The sequence below is a fragment of the Heterodontus francisci genome, chromosome 1, assembly GCF_036365525.1.
Source record: "Heterodontus francisci isolate sHetFra1 chromosome 1, sHetFra1.hap1, whole genome shotgun sequence".
Lineage (NCBI taxonomy): Eukaryota > Metazoa > Chordata > Chondrichthyes > Heterodontiformes > Heterodontidae > Heterodontus > Heterodontus francisci.
Genome location: NC_090371.1, coordinates 48,725,359 through 48,739,518, shown reverse-complemented (window position 1 = coordinate 48,739,518; position 14,160 = coordinate 48,725,359). Strand labels below are relative to the sequence as shown.

The 14,160-nt window shown below is 44.3% G+C and overlaps 1 protein-coding gene across 2 annotated transcripts in view; it reads left to right on the top strand.

Annotated features, from left to right (window-relative positions):
- Nucleotides 1-14,160, top strand: part of smad7 (SMAD family member 7) — a 41,858-nt gene that overhangs the window by 8,792 nt on the left and 18,906 nt on the right. For both annotated transcript variants that reach the window (XM_068030306.1, XM_068030296.1), the window contains one exon: nucleotides 1,248-1,322. In XM_068030306.1, the coding sequence (XP_067886407.1) occupies nucleotides 1,248-1,322 (75 nt within the window). The remainder of the gene's footprint in view (nucleotides 1-1,247; nucleotides 1,323-14,160) is intronic.

The following is a 14,160-nucleotide window of genomic DNA, read 5'->3' as shown; positions in this document are numbered from 1 at the left end:
TTCAGCAGCTCCGTTAAAAATGGGCTGTAGGTAAAGGAAAATGCAGGTTAACCCTTTGAGGGCTGGATGGATTTCTGTGTCATTTCACCAGATGTTTACCTTCTCATCAATAACTGGCATTGTAACACATTGTGTGAACCCTAGGCGGTGTTTTCCTCCCCACTGCCAACCTCCCCAATATAACTTTGCGACCATCCTTCTGCAACTGTGTACCTGATGCATACTTTCTGTAGATTGGAGTATCCTGTAATTATGTAATTGTAAGCATTGAAGGAAATGAAGGCGGGACCTCCCTGCCTTTTTGAAGAGGCATAATCCCTTTTTTTGTCTGCCTACCTGGTGAGCTCCTGAAGTAGGCTATGAGTCAGAAGGATGCTGCAGTAAACTGGCAGTCATACTCCCCCAGAAAATGTCAGAGATTATCGGCTGAATTTTCAGGCCCCGCTGAGGGTGGGAACAGAGGCAGACTGGGGCCTGACAATACCAGCACCGGCTGGCTTGCCGGTTTCCTAACCCTGTTCTCGGCACCGACCGTTTTTGCCGAGGCAGGTTTTAAAAAGTTTTTAAAAAGTTGGTGAGAGGACACCTCCACATTGAAGCACCCTCTCAGTGACTTACCCTCTATTGCAGCCTGGTGCTCCTCTCAAGCTGGAAGGCCTCTGATTGGCCATCCAACTTCAAGAGTCCGCCCACCACCCTTAATTGGACAGGGAACCTGTCTCCATGCCAATTAAGGGGCTGCTTCCGTGAAAGTCCGAAAGAGTGACTGTTTGTTTTTGCCAGCTCCCCCCCCCCCACCCCCCCACCGCCCCAGTGAAAATGGATTTGGGACCCGGAAACAGTCCTGACTCCTGCTTGCCACCCCTGAAGTGAAAATTCAGGCCTATATGTGTCACCCCGGGCAATGGTCTTGAAAGTGGCACTGGGAGTAATTGGGCTGTGAGGGCGATGGTAGCGATTAGATATTTGAAGAGAGAAGTGTGATATGTGGTGGCTATGGTTGCTTTTTTTCTCTTCCCAATTCCTGATGATTGAGATTTTCTGGGATACAGTTTCATAGACACTGGTGACCCTCTAGTATCTTGTTCAAGTGACCTTTATACAAGAGTCTAGTTAGTGAGTGTCAGTAAGCTTTTTAACGACAGAGGGCAGGTAATTATATGTGACATCCAGGTTGAATGATTCAAACGATGCCAGAAAAAAATGTTATGAATTATTTTAATGTGTGCTTTTCCTTTTGCTTACAGCAAATTCACCAGATTCTGTGCCTCCCTCTACTGAAACTGGGGGAACTCATTATATGGCCCCTGGGGGGCTTTCAGGTAAGAGATACTATATTCTCAGCCAGTTCATGGTACTGTGATTCCTCTCAAGTGTTAAAACAGAATGTTCACAATTTTAAAAAAGATCATTATTTTGGAAACGTTTATGTGTGTGAGGGAAGGAGGAAGTTTGAGATCACTGGATGGATCTTTTGTCTTCAATGCTTGGAGCAGATTGCCTGCTTAGTTCTCATTCCATTGAAATCAATGGGATGAAAATTAGATGGGTTCCTTAATGGGTGGCCAGTCTGCTCTACCAGATTGCTGCCCAGACAGTGAAGAGAAAAATCTACCACCCCCACACCCCACCACCATGACACTAAGCAGCTAAGATGTTTCCCCTGGTTGGGGAGTCTAGAACCAGGGGACACAATTTCAAAATAAGGGGGAAGCCACTTAGGTGAGGAGAAATTTCTTTACTCAGAGGGTTGTGAATCTTTGGAATTCTCTTCCCCAGAGGGCTGTGGAAGCTCAGTCATTGAGTATGTTTAAAGCAGAGATTGACAGCTTTCTAAATACAAATGACATAAGGGGATATGAGGATAGTGTGGGAAAAAGACATTGGAGTGGATGATCAGACATGATCACATTGAATGGCGGGGCAGGCTCGATGGGCTGAATGGCCTACTCCTGCTCCTATGTTCCAATGACACACATTGAGAGCAAAGAACAGTGATGTTGATGACTTTAACTTCATGGATCAGTGACAAAATATGGCTTGATATCTTGAGTGTGTGGTATGCTGTGGTATTCTAGATGTACCGTGCTATATAGGATCCCACGTTTACACTATTTTGTGGTATTGAAAGCCCACAGTATAATTTGGTATTCTGAGTGTACAGCATGTTTTCATATTGTCAGTGGACGCCATACTGTGGCCTTCCAACTATGTATACTTTATATTCTAGGAATACATTGTAGTGTGGTAGTCTCGATAAATAATGCTGGGGTATGATGAACTATTGCTACCTCTAATACAGAAAGCTCTGCTTTGAATATGCTATGTTGTCCATACTAGTTCTGAAGGGATGCACATTTTGGGAGGCAGTTGTGGTGCAAGGATGTAAGAGTTTGTGTGCTCTTCATCCCAGTGCCAGAGGAAGTCAATGGCTTGAACAGACAAAATGGCGGACACCCTAAACCGACCTGGGCTGCCGAAGTAGGGCAAATTGGACTGTTTTCATTTTACAACTCAGTTGTTTTTTATTTGAGCTGTAACTATGCAGTTATTGAAGCAGCCAATTATAAATTGCAAACCAGCGAGAATTGCAGACTTAGGGTGAGGTTTGTTCTCTGTGCCAAAGTTTCCAGGCTCCACCTAGGTCTGGACTTTAGTTGTGTTGGGGTTCCAAGAGGTGAGGGTTCCCATTTTGCAGGCTTTGACTGGTAGAGGAGCATTTCTTGGAGGTTGTTTGTGAAACTTGGAGCTGGCTTTACATCAGATCTATGGAATAAAATACGCAAGTGGAGAGTAAATCCCTTGGATTTTAAAGGGGCAGTGCTGTCCTTAGGAAAATGTTTCTTATTTCCACATTCGAACGTTTGCAATCCATCATGTGGTGAATTATGATGAGGGTGTAGAAGGTGGGGTTGAGGGTAGAGCTCGACGTCATCTTATTAGCACATTGTGTTATTGCATCAACATACTTGATCAGTTGTGTGTCTCATTTTCAAGTCTTAGTTGGGTCTCACATAAGTGTGTTTGACTAATTGCTGGAGATCAGGTCTGTGGGAAATTTTAAAACATTGTGATACCGAGTGAGCTATTTGACAATAGGAAACGAATGAAGACACAAAGGCAGAATCTCCCCTGAGCCAGCAGTACTCTTAGCTCTCTCTCTCTCTCTCTCAAATAAAATGTGTGAGTTGATATTTCAGTGACTAACATTCTGGTCAGGATCCAACATTGTAGGAAGTTGTTGGAGCTCAAAGTAACAATCAGTCCCACTTAACCACTGTTAACCTGCACAGGGAGTCCTGATATAGGGGAGCTGTGTCAATTCTGTCAGTTGGAGTCTGCTTCAGTGCAATGGGTGTCATGCAGAATTTTCTGTGCTCTGTTCATTTGAACTGCGGATAATATTTTGTGGTATATGAGTTGTGTCTGAAGTGATTATTTTGAGCTGTATGGCATTAAAGTGAAGCACTGATAATTCCAGGTCTGTTACTGGCAGTGGGAACAATTTGAGCTAATTAATTAAGAATATCGCAGAATGAATGGACGATGTAGCTTTCATGTATGTTCATTCAAATTGTTCATTCAAGTCTTCCATATAGCATACTGGTACCAATAGTCCAAATAAGCCTGGCGACGACACTGAGTTACAGTAAATAACTGGGACATGTCAGTGAGGGGAATCTGTCTCAACGAGGGATTTGAAATTGATTTGGTAATAGCAAAGGGATATCCCGTATATGCCAGGAGTTAGAATGGACACTTTATTCACATCATTTGTGAGACCAGTCTCTCTGTGGCCTGATATTAAAAAAAAATGTAGCATGCCTTATTAATCCGGACGTAATCCTTTATTATCTGTCAAACTGAGGTTGAGTAAACTGGCATAATTAGTTGCAACTCATTTAAAAACAGCCATGATTTCTGACTCCAGAGAGAACAAAATGGTGAAGTGTGTGAGTAGGGAGAGGATTTGGACTATTCTGTCTTTTTTACTATGGGTAAGGATGGGGGGAGCTTGATAAGATGATGAACCTTATGCAGCAATGTATCCCATTGTAATGCGACCCGCTCTGCACACGTAGGCCCATTGACTAATAATGGGTAGTACAAGAAGGTGGAATTGCTTTGCCTGTGTGGTCCGAATTCTGCTGTTTTAATGGGAGAAGGAAGACTCCTAGTTGAGTGGCTTCTGTGACTTAATTGCTATAGAAATGTCTCCCACTCCCAAAAATTATTGATAAACTGCTGGCTGGTATGAAACCTCAGACACGAGGGGCTGGTTTTTCCTCTAGGTGGGATAGTGGTGGAGAATGAGGGGAAATTGAGCGGCGATGCCCACAGTCAGATTCCAGTCTAACTTCAAGCCCTCCTCCCCAGCAACCGGGTGGTCATCACCTGCCCTATCACTGCCTGCTGCATACAAATGCCCATGGGGAGGTGTGAGCTTAGCAAGCCTCCTGCTTATCACCGTTGGAGTCTTGGACCCTAGGAGGAATGTGGGAGTTGTCCCTGGGTAGTGACCGTAAGACTCCAAAAGTTTCAGGACTCTACTAATTAATGAGCCCCTCCCTGGGAAAATGGGTCGTCGTTACGCCAAGTTCTGAGCAGTAGCTCTAAGTCCCATGCTGCTGTGACCATCACCCACCCAATGTGCTGTAGCACATTGCAGATGGAATTTATTTTAGTAACATAAGGGTCATAGATAGGAAGAAACTTTTTCCCTTAGCGAAGGGGTCAATAACCAGGGGACATAGATTTAAGGTAAGGGGCAGGAGGTTTAGAGGGGATTTGAGGAAACATTTTTTCACCCAGAGGGTGGTTGGAATCTGGAACACACTGCCTGAAGAGGTGGTAGAGACAAGAACCCTCACAACATTTAAGAAGTATTTAGATGAGCACTTGAAACGCCATAGCATACAGGGCTACGGGCCATGTGCTGGAAAATGGGATTAGAATAGTTAGGTGCTTGATGGCCGGCACAGACACGATGGGCTGAACGGTCTGCTTCTGTGCTGCATAACTCTATGACTCTATGACACTGTGGCTTGGTAACAATGGAGGGCTACTGTGTTTGTACTGTCAGTTCCAAAACAGTGCATGGATTGAAATGACTTCTATCTTGACCCGACAATCCCATAGCTGCACCATTACATGAGGAACAGTAGCAAAACATGGATTGCTTCAGGTTTCTTGTTTACCTTACGGTCTTGTATTTACTCAACTGTGCTCAACTCATTAAGTGGCTGGACTCCAACAAGAGGACAGAGGACATGATCCAGACACATTGTAATAGTAGGACCCGGACACTTTAATGAAGTGAGCACACAGCGGCTTTGTTCAAAAGTGAGCATATGCAGCATTCATTATAAAGGCCATCCTTCTTTCTCTGCCTTTTGGAAGGCACTAACTCATACAGAGACAGACGATTCCACAGGCACTGGCATCTCGGCCAAATGGCTATTATTGAGGAGTGAAAATGGACAAGTTGACCATTGGAGACAGTTTGCAGGAATCTTTGAATGTGATCTTGTGCTTACCAACCAACTGATCTTGGGCTGTGCAATCAGAAGGGGGCAGTACCACCACGGGGAGGACGAGGCACCATGGATTGCACTTGTGCAGGCTCTAGTGGCCAGGTACGGATTTACTAATTCTTAAGCAGGGAGCAGCCGACTTTGGAACAGATTCAAGGGGCCAAATGGCCTACTCCTGTCCCTATTTCCTATGTCTCTGCAACTAATAGCTGGGGAGGCAGGGGGGTGCAAGTAATGCAAACATCAAAAAAAGTTGCTTTTTTCCCAGCCATCCTGAAAGATTTATATCCTCGATGGGGTACAGCCCCAGGGGTACGTGTAACTCTCAGGCACCTTATGCAAGTGACCATTCTTCATGGGTGTGTCTGTATGGGCAGGCTATTTGACTGTGAGTGCATCATAGCTATGTCGATCCTTTACTCACCACACATGTCTAGCATGGGTCACTGATCATGAGGAGTAACATGGCTGAATTTCAGCTCTCTCCTTAGCCCAGAGACAGTGAGGCTAATTGTAACACCTCTCCCACTAACTCAACACAGATGGGTGGGTCGGCTGAGGCAGAGAAATGCTCTTGCAAATAGGGAAAGGAAGACTTGCATTTATGTAGCACCTTTCACAATCTCAGGATGTCTCCAAGCACTTTACAGTCAATGATGTTCTTTTGAAATCTAGTCACTGTTGTAATGTAGGAAATGTGGCAGTCAGTTTGCGCACAGCAAGGTCCTAGAAGCAGCAATGTAAGGGATGACCAGATAATCTATTTAAGTGACGTTGATTGAGGTAAATATTGGCCAGGAAGCCAGGGATAAATCCCCCACCCCACCACCACCCTTCTTCAAAATAGTGTCATGGGACACTGAGAGAGCAGACAGGACCTCAGTTTAATTCTCATGCGAAAGACGGCACCTCTGACAGTGCAGCACTGGGCGTCGTCTAGATGTTTTTGCGCTCAAATCTTTGGAACTTGAACGCAGAACCATCTGATTCAGAGGCAGGCCAAGGCTGACACTCAACAACCCTATAAAGTTGTGTCATGTTTGGAAATCAGCAGCGAGCCTTACAAGGAGATGTCACTTTTACAGAGCGGATCCCTCTGACCTGAAGGTGCATTCAGAAGATGTGAGGCCTGTATGAGAAAGTATCCTGGATGCAAAGGCTCTCTCTGTCTCTGTCCAGGGTGTTTTGTGTTTTCTTTGGCCTAATATCCACAGAGAAGGATTTAAGAGGGAGTTGACCATTATTTGATAGTGGAGTTTTAACAAATGCTGTACCGCAACAGGAAAGCAATTGCTTTTTCTTAAAAACTGTCCAAATGAGTTTTTTTTCTAGAAATGGAGAAAGATATAAAGCTGGAGTTGGAATGTGAATTTTACTGCTGGGTCTGAGGGATGTGAAGGAAGGGGAACAGTTCCTCAAGATCCCTGATGGAACAGCCAAAGGAAATACTAGCTTTTAAAAAGGTGCTTTTTGAAAGGTTTCTATTCCTGATGACATCTTGTCTGTCAGACCTACTTATGATGAAGAGAGGGGTGGGACTGGGAGGGAGGAGGGGTGCAGGAAATGTTATGTGCTGGAGAGAAGGAACTGATGCTGACCAGGGTAGTGGAGGAACAAACAGCAAAGAGTCGGGCATTCACGATGGCTGTCCCACTGGGACCTGCAAACGATTGAACTGGTTTGGGTGTTGAGAATAGAATTGATTTTTTTTAAAGTAGAGGAATAGTAATGTAAAGGCTTTTTAATCTTTTTTATTCCCCCCCTTCCTTCAGTTGATGAAATACTCAGGGCCTTTATAAGTTTGCAGGAGTCCACCCAGACTTGATATTTTTTAAAATCAATGTCTTGTCTGTGAGTATTTAAGGCAGCTCAGTTTTTCAAAGGTCCTTCTGGCTAAGCTCCTCCTGCATTTGCTAAATGTCAAGCTTGCTGTTTGTGGAGTATGAAACTTGCTGGATCTGTTTCTCTTTGAACACGCCAGCAGAGACCGCAGGGTGGTGTGGATTGTGCTTAGCTTTTTTGCTTCTCATAGCTAGATTTTTTTGATGGTTGAAAACCACAAAGGAAGACTTTGTTTTTTTTTTGAAAAAAAAATGTTTTTAATCAACTTTATAGTGTGCTGTCGCTGGAGTGAACTCTTTTACTGTGCATCCATGTAGTGTTTTCAAAGAGCAGGATGCGGGTGATGTGCTTGATCTATCACTGCTGCCTCTCTCTCCACCGCCCCCCCTGCCCATACTCATGCCTTGCTCCCTTCCTCCCTGAAGGGGTTGAGAGGGAAGGCTTCATGGCTGCCGCTTGCCCGAGTGGTTGCATTTCTGGTGTGACTTTAGACAGCGAGCGTTGGCAGGAGGCCCTTCCCTGGAAAGTGATCACAACTGATTCCTACTCTGATCTCACCCAAATACCACACACACACACACTTTTTCCAGCGGGAACTGCTAGATAGCAATCAGGAGTGCGACAATCCCTATCCAATTCCCACCTCAACCTCCCTCCATTCCTACGTCCAGGGTAACATGGCCAGTTGTCATGCCCTGACTCACCCTGAGATAAATTAATTCTGGACAGACCAAGATTTAAACCTGGGACTTGACCAGCACTACATTTTCCCACTGAGCTATCAGCATTTATTTCCTCCCCGTTTCACTTCTTTAGCTTCTTTACTTCTGTTTTATGTCTGTCTCCTCTCTACCTCAATTCTCTTTCTCTTCCAAATTTCTCTCCATCGGTTTCTGTGTGTTTCTTCCTATCTACGTTCCTCTCTCTCTCTCCTCACCCACTCCCACCCCCGTCACTTGAATATTTCTTGTCTTTTTTGTAATCTCGGTCTTTGATATTTACATTAGAGATTAAACTCCAATGATAGGCCTGTTGGTCAAGCCTAAATCTGATATCCCCTGTATTTGCACTCACCTCTGCTCCTTCCCAGGACGTGCCCAAAACACTATTAAATAACAGTGCACTGCGGGTGTGGGTACAACATGAGCTGAGGGAGGCAAGAAATTCCAATCAGATGCTTCACCTCGGTCTGATATAAAACTCCATCTGTCTTCGGAAGTTGCTAACAACCCTTTGAAGGCATCAAAGGCATTTGCTCAGCTTTTAAAAGAAAAAAAAATTACACTTTGTAGCCCTTTAGAATTATCTTCTGTCTGAAATGTTATATGAATTGAATAGGTAGAGATTGAATTTTCTGTCTTGTGCTCTGTCGCTTCTTTGTCCACATTCATGTCTCTGTTCCAGTCTTTGTGTGTGTCTGTTTATCTGTCTAGTTCTTCTCCTCCGGTCTGCATATCTGTGTGTCTGCATTTCCCTTTAGGGTATGTTCAGTGAGATTGGGCATGCTGCTGGCTGGAGCGATGCTCAAAGCGAGCACGGACTGGAGAACTGGGAGTCGGATTTTTGGGTTGTTAAAATGAATGACTGGATAATTACATGCAGTGAGCTCCACCCTGATTCTCCACTATGTGGGCCCATAGCCTCACTCAATCTACCCTTTTGTCTCTGCCTTCTCTAGCCCTCTTTGTCTTTTCTCAGTTTTGCTATCTCCAATGTGTCAGCCATGGCTCAGTTGGTAGCCCTCTTGCCTCTGAGTTACAAGGTTCCCTGTTTAAGTCCCAATCCAGGACTTGAGCACAAAAATCAATGCCAACACTGCAGTGCAGTACCGACTGAGCGCTGCACTGTTGCAGGCGCTGTCTTTTGGTTGAGATGTTAAACTGAGGCTCCATCTACTCCGTCAGGAAGATGTAAAAGATCCCATGGCACTATTTTGAAGAAGAGCAGTGGGGTTATTCCCAATGTCCTGATCAATATTTATCCCTCAATCAACATTACAAAAAGATTATCTGGTCATTATCACCTTGCTGTTTGCAGGAGTTTGCTGTGTGCAGATTGGCTGCCATGTTTCCTACATTACAACAGTGACTACACTTCAAAAGTACTTCATTGACTGTAAAGTGCTTTGAGGCATCCAATGGTCGTGAAAGGTGCTATATAAATGCAAGTCTTTCTTTTCTCATTACCTCTGTATCCATTGCTCTCTCTCTCTCTCTCTCTGACTTTCTTCTGTCCATCTGTATATTTACTTTTATCTGGATCTTGTGTTTCTCTCCCTCTCATTTGTGGTGATCTCTGTATCTCCCAAATCTGCCTGCCTCTGTAGCTGATTTTTTCTGAACCTGTTTGTGTATGTCTCTCCTTCTGTCTTTAACTCTAGTTTCCCCCTCCCTCTGTACCTTTCTCTGTGTTAGTCTTTTCTGTCTCTCTCTCTCCATATCTCTACATTTTTCAGTCTACCCTCTGTCACTAATACGTCTGTCATTTGTTATCCCTCCCTTTCTTTCTCTGTCATTAACTCTCTCTCTCTGTCTCTTCCTGGCAAATGCAGAGCTAGTCAGCGAGAGTAATGAATGAGGCTCAGTTCAGGGCAGGCGGAAGGTCTGGAGGCTGGAGCCAGGGACTGACTTAAGTTCCTCTGGCAACTCCAATTGTATAGAGCCTTAGTGAGACCACACCTGGAGTATTGTGTACAGTTTTGATCTCCTCATCTAAGGAAGGAGATACTTGCCATAGAGGGAGTGCAGCGAAGGTTCACCAGACTAATCCCTGGGATGGCGGGATTGCCTTATGAGGAGAGATTGCAGAAAATGGACCTGTATTCTCTAGAGTTTCAAAGAATGAGAGGTGATCTCATTGAAACTTACAAAATTCTTACAGGGCGAGATAGGATAGATGGGGATAGGATGTTTCCTCTGGCTGGTGAGTCTCGATACAGGGGACACAGTATTAGAATAAGGGGCAGACCATTTAAGACTGAGATGAGGAGGAATTCCTTTACTCAGAGGGTGGTGAATCTTTGGAATTCTCTACCCCAGAGGGCTGTGGAAGCTCAATCATTGTTCAAGACAGAAATCTGGATACTAATGACATCAAAGGATATGGGATAGTGCGGGAACGTGGCATTGAGGTAGATGATCAGCCATAATCTAATTGAATGGCGGAGCAGGCTCGACAGGCAGAAGGGCCTACTCCGTTCCTATTTCCCGACAGGAAAAAAAACTGAACACTGAGTTTAATCCCTGGGGCCTTGACAAAGAAGTGGCTCCTCCTGAAATTGCTGAGATGACCTTTAATTCACTGGTTGTGCCCTTTCATGTCATGTTTAAAACTTTTGAGGTGGCGGGTAGAGGGTCTGAGCATGGGCTGAACAGTGAAGACACAGCTTTAAGCCGAAGTCATCACCCTCAAGAAATATAATCACAGATCCATTAGTTGGCATTTCTTTATTTTCACAATATATTACATTTTCACATTTTAAACCAATTTCTGTAAAATTCTGATGTATCAATACATTTCTGAGGTTGTTAGAATGTGACATGTACCCCAGCTTTTAATGTGTGTGGACAGGTTGAAAGGGAAGGTTTGTTGGGTGAATCGTACATTTGTAGCTAAGTAGAAGGTCCCCTCACAAGCACTTCAGTCTATTTAGTTCTGCTGGGGTGGGGGTGTGAGTCTAGGATTTAACTGTCGCAATTATTACAGAACATGGTAAAGTTAATTTGTGCTGTACTTGCGGGGTGGAGAGTAGAGTTTCTCAAATTGCCTGTGTTCCTGCATTAACATTGTTGTGTTAGACATTTTAAGTTAGCCCCTTAGCTGAGGCTTCTGTTCTTAAATATACGCAGACTGTGCTGACTCCACCTCCCCACTTTATAGACTGATTCTGGGACACTAAAGGGCACGCATGCACTTGAGAAATGCTTAAATATATAGTTTTCACTCTGCAGGAACATAAATAACATTAAAAAATATCATTGTAAATATGAAAAAGAATTGTGCCTCTGCGCTTGCTGGTGAATTTTGACCAGACTGACTTTTTAAACTGATGTTTATTGAATATAAAAAAAAGCAGACTGAAGGAAGTTACTGAAGGGTTAACTTAAGCCATGAAATGCCTTTATTGCTCTCTAGGCCGCCTGCCAGACTGGGAGCCTTGCAACTAGCCTCTCACACATCACATGACTAGAACAAAATGTAGTCAGCCAGTGAAGTGTGGAGACTAGGACTTGGCACCGTCTGCCTGTAGCTGTTGGCCTTCCACATCCAGTTCCCCCAACCCCTGTTTCCCCCCCTTCCCCCACCACCCCACCCCCCATCTCAGTTCCCTCTTGCGCTTTGCCTTCCTAGCTTCATACCCCTTCTTGTGCAGCCAAGGTGGGCTTTTAATTTTTGTAGGATCTGCAGCAGCAGGATGTGGTGAGGAGGGCAGGGGACTGACATTTGAAGAGGCCCAAGAAAGGCTCATGTTTGAAATTTTTTTTAAATTGTAAAATCCCTCACACAATTTTGTTCCTGTGAATTACCATAGTGGAGATATCTTTGTTTTAAAATGTAAAGTAAGACCCATCTCTTCCTTGCTAACTATCATTTGCAGTTCCTATTTGGGGTCAGGTCCGATGGGTGAAGTCAAGTTGCCTTTGTTTTGAACCTCCTTTTTTTTCCTTTCTATTCTTCCCACGCATCCCATACCATTCCCCCCCCGCCCCCCCCCCCCCCCCTGCCCCCACACACACAACCCCACCTCCAGAAATATTACACCGGCAGAGCAGGAGCAGCCCAGAAGAAACACTGGGCTAATGTCTGCTTCTAGATTGTGACCAGCACTCCTGAGTAAAGCAGGAATCATTGAAAGACACCATAAAGTGCACATACATCAGCCTTTCATAACCTTTATTATTATGGGGCATTTATTAGAGTGCATGTCCCCTTTAAGCAGTCACTGCAGGCACAGTTTGCTATCTTATTGTTTGTTCTGGACATTGCTGCCAACTTGTCTGGAACTTGCCAAAGAAATGTAGTAATCTTACAAAACAATTTTTTTTAATAACTTGGGTCCTGAGAGGGCATGTGTGCCCTTCTGGCTTCCTTGACCACAGGCGATTTGCCAAGTGGCAGAAAGGTCAAGAGAAGTATTAGACAAGTAAGGACGTATTTCAGCATTGTGCTGAACTCACAGCCAACAGAAGTCCCGTTGCTATAGCAGTTGGCAGGATGACCCCCTTGGCTTTTTGCCTTTGGTTGAGGCCGTGGTCACATGCAGAAGCTGACCTCTTGATTCAGGATTACTTGTGGTAGGGGAAGAGGGCGCCAGAGGGTTCTTATCAGCTGCATGTCACAGTTGCCTTCCACCGAGAGGACATGGAATGCCTGCTGGTGCCCTCTTGTACTGACCTTTGCGCTGCACTGTGAAAAAGAATACTGTAACACTGTGCTGACACACTGGCACCGCTCTGGAGTCGGGATTGAATGACCCACAGGCACTGGCTTGGCTGCCTGCCCACTGTCATCGAGATGTTTCCTCGAGTATGTGTGTGTGTATGTATGCGTATTTCTTTCCTTCTGAGAGGGTCACCTAACTTTTGGGTTATCCCTGGTTCATGCTTTTTCATGGTAGCTCTGTGCTCCCCAGTTACATTGAGAAAAAGGGAATGCATATGAATCATTGCTACAGACAACCCCTCTTAAGCACTGATTATTTATAAGCCATTTGTGCTGTCTGAAGATGGAATAGGTAACGGTCGTACACAGGCCTGAAGATCCCAGGCCTGTGCTCAATCGTGTTGCAGTAGGGGGGGGTGGGGGGTGACACAATTGACCTCCGTGTGTTTGACCTACGAAATGGCGGAATTAGCACCATTAAATGAGATCAGGATTGGCTTACCTGGTATCCAGTCCTCAATCAAAATGGTCTGCAAAAAACAATGTTAGGGCTCAGAAATAAAGAGACCACTTGAGTGAGGAACTGTACCCTGTAGGAGTGACCCATTTCAGGGCAGGAGGGGAGAAAAGAGAGAAACAACACATTTCCCCATTATGTCCCTTGTTGTCACAAAGTGTTCAGCAGATGCCGCGTGTGTAACATTTTCTATACTTCCACCTGAATAAAACATGCAGCAAATAACTAGATTTCTGTTTTGAGCAAAGTATTTTGTGCTACATTATTTAACATTAGATGTACTACTTTTGGTGACAGGTCTGTTCACTGTCATGGGTAGCAATTTAAAGTGATGTATATTGAGTATTACACCAGATATATGTTGCATAATATTAAAGCAAATTGACTTAAGTGTGAATTTTCCTGTCGTACAATACACTCAATAAGCGCGGTTTCAACCCGATCAGTTATCACTTCCTATCAGCTCAAGAGGAGGTGTTGTCATAGTAACAAGTGTTGTCAGAAAGCTGTTCTTGTCCAAATATGATAACAATCTTCTCGATTGCTACTTAGCATTTTTAACCTAGGTTTTAATAACAACTTGATACTGTGCAGTTAAAAATAGAATATTCTCTGCATGTCTGTATGTTGCTCTGTCATTTGTTTGTATATATTGTTGGCTTGAATATGATTATTTTCATTTTTCTAGCCTCTTCTGTCTTTGTTAGGATGTCCTTCCTCAGCTAGCTAACTCTGCAGTCCTTCTTCTGTGTGACTGTTCTTCATATGTACACCTAGACTGTGAACATTGGCAGGCAATTTGACTGTGTAGGGCATCACGGCCAAATCCAACACCCACACACACATGCACATCCCATTCGACCTTATTTGACTCGTGCCTCTAGG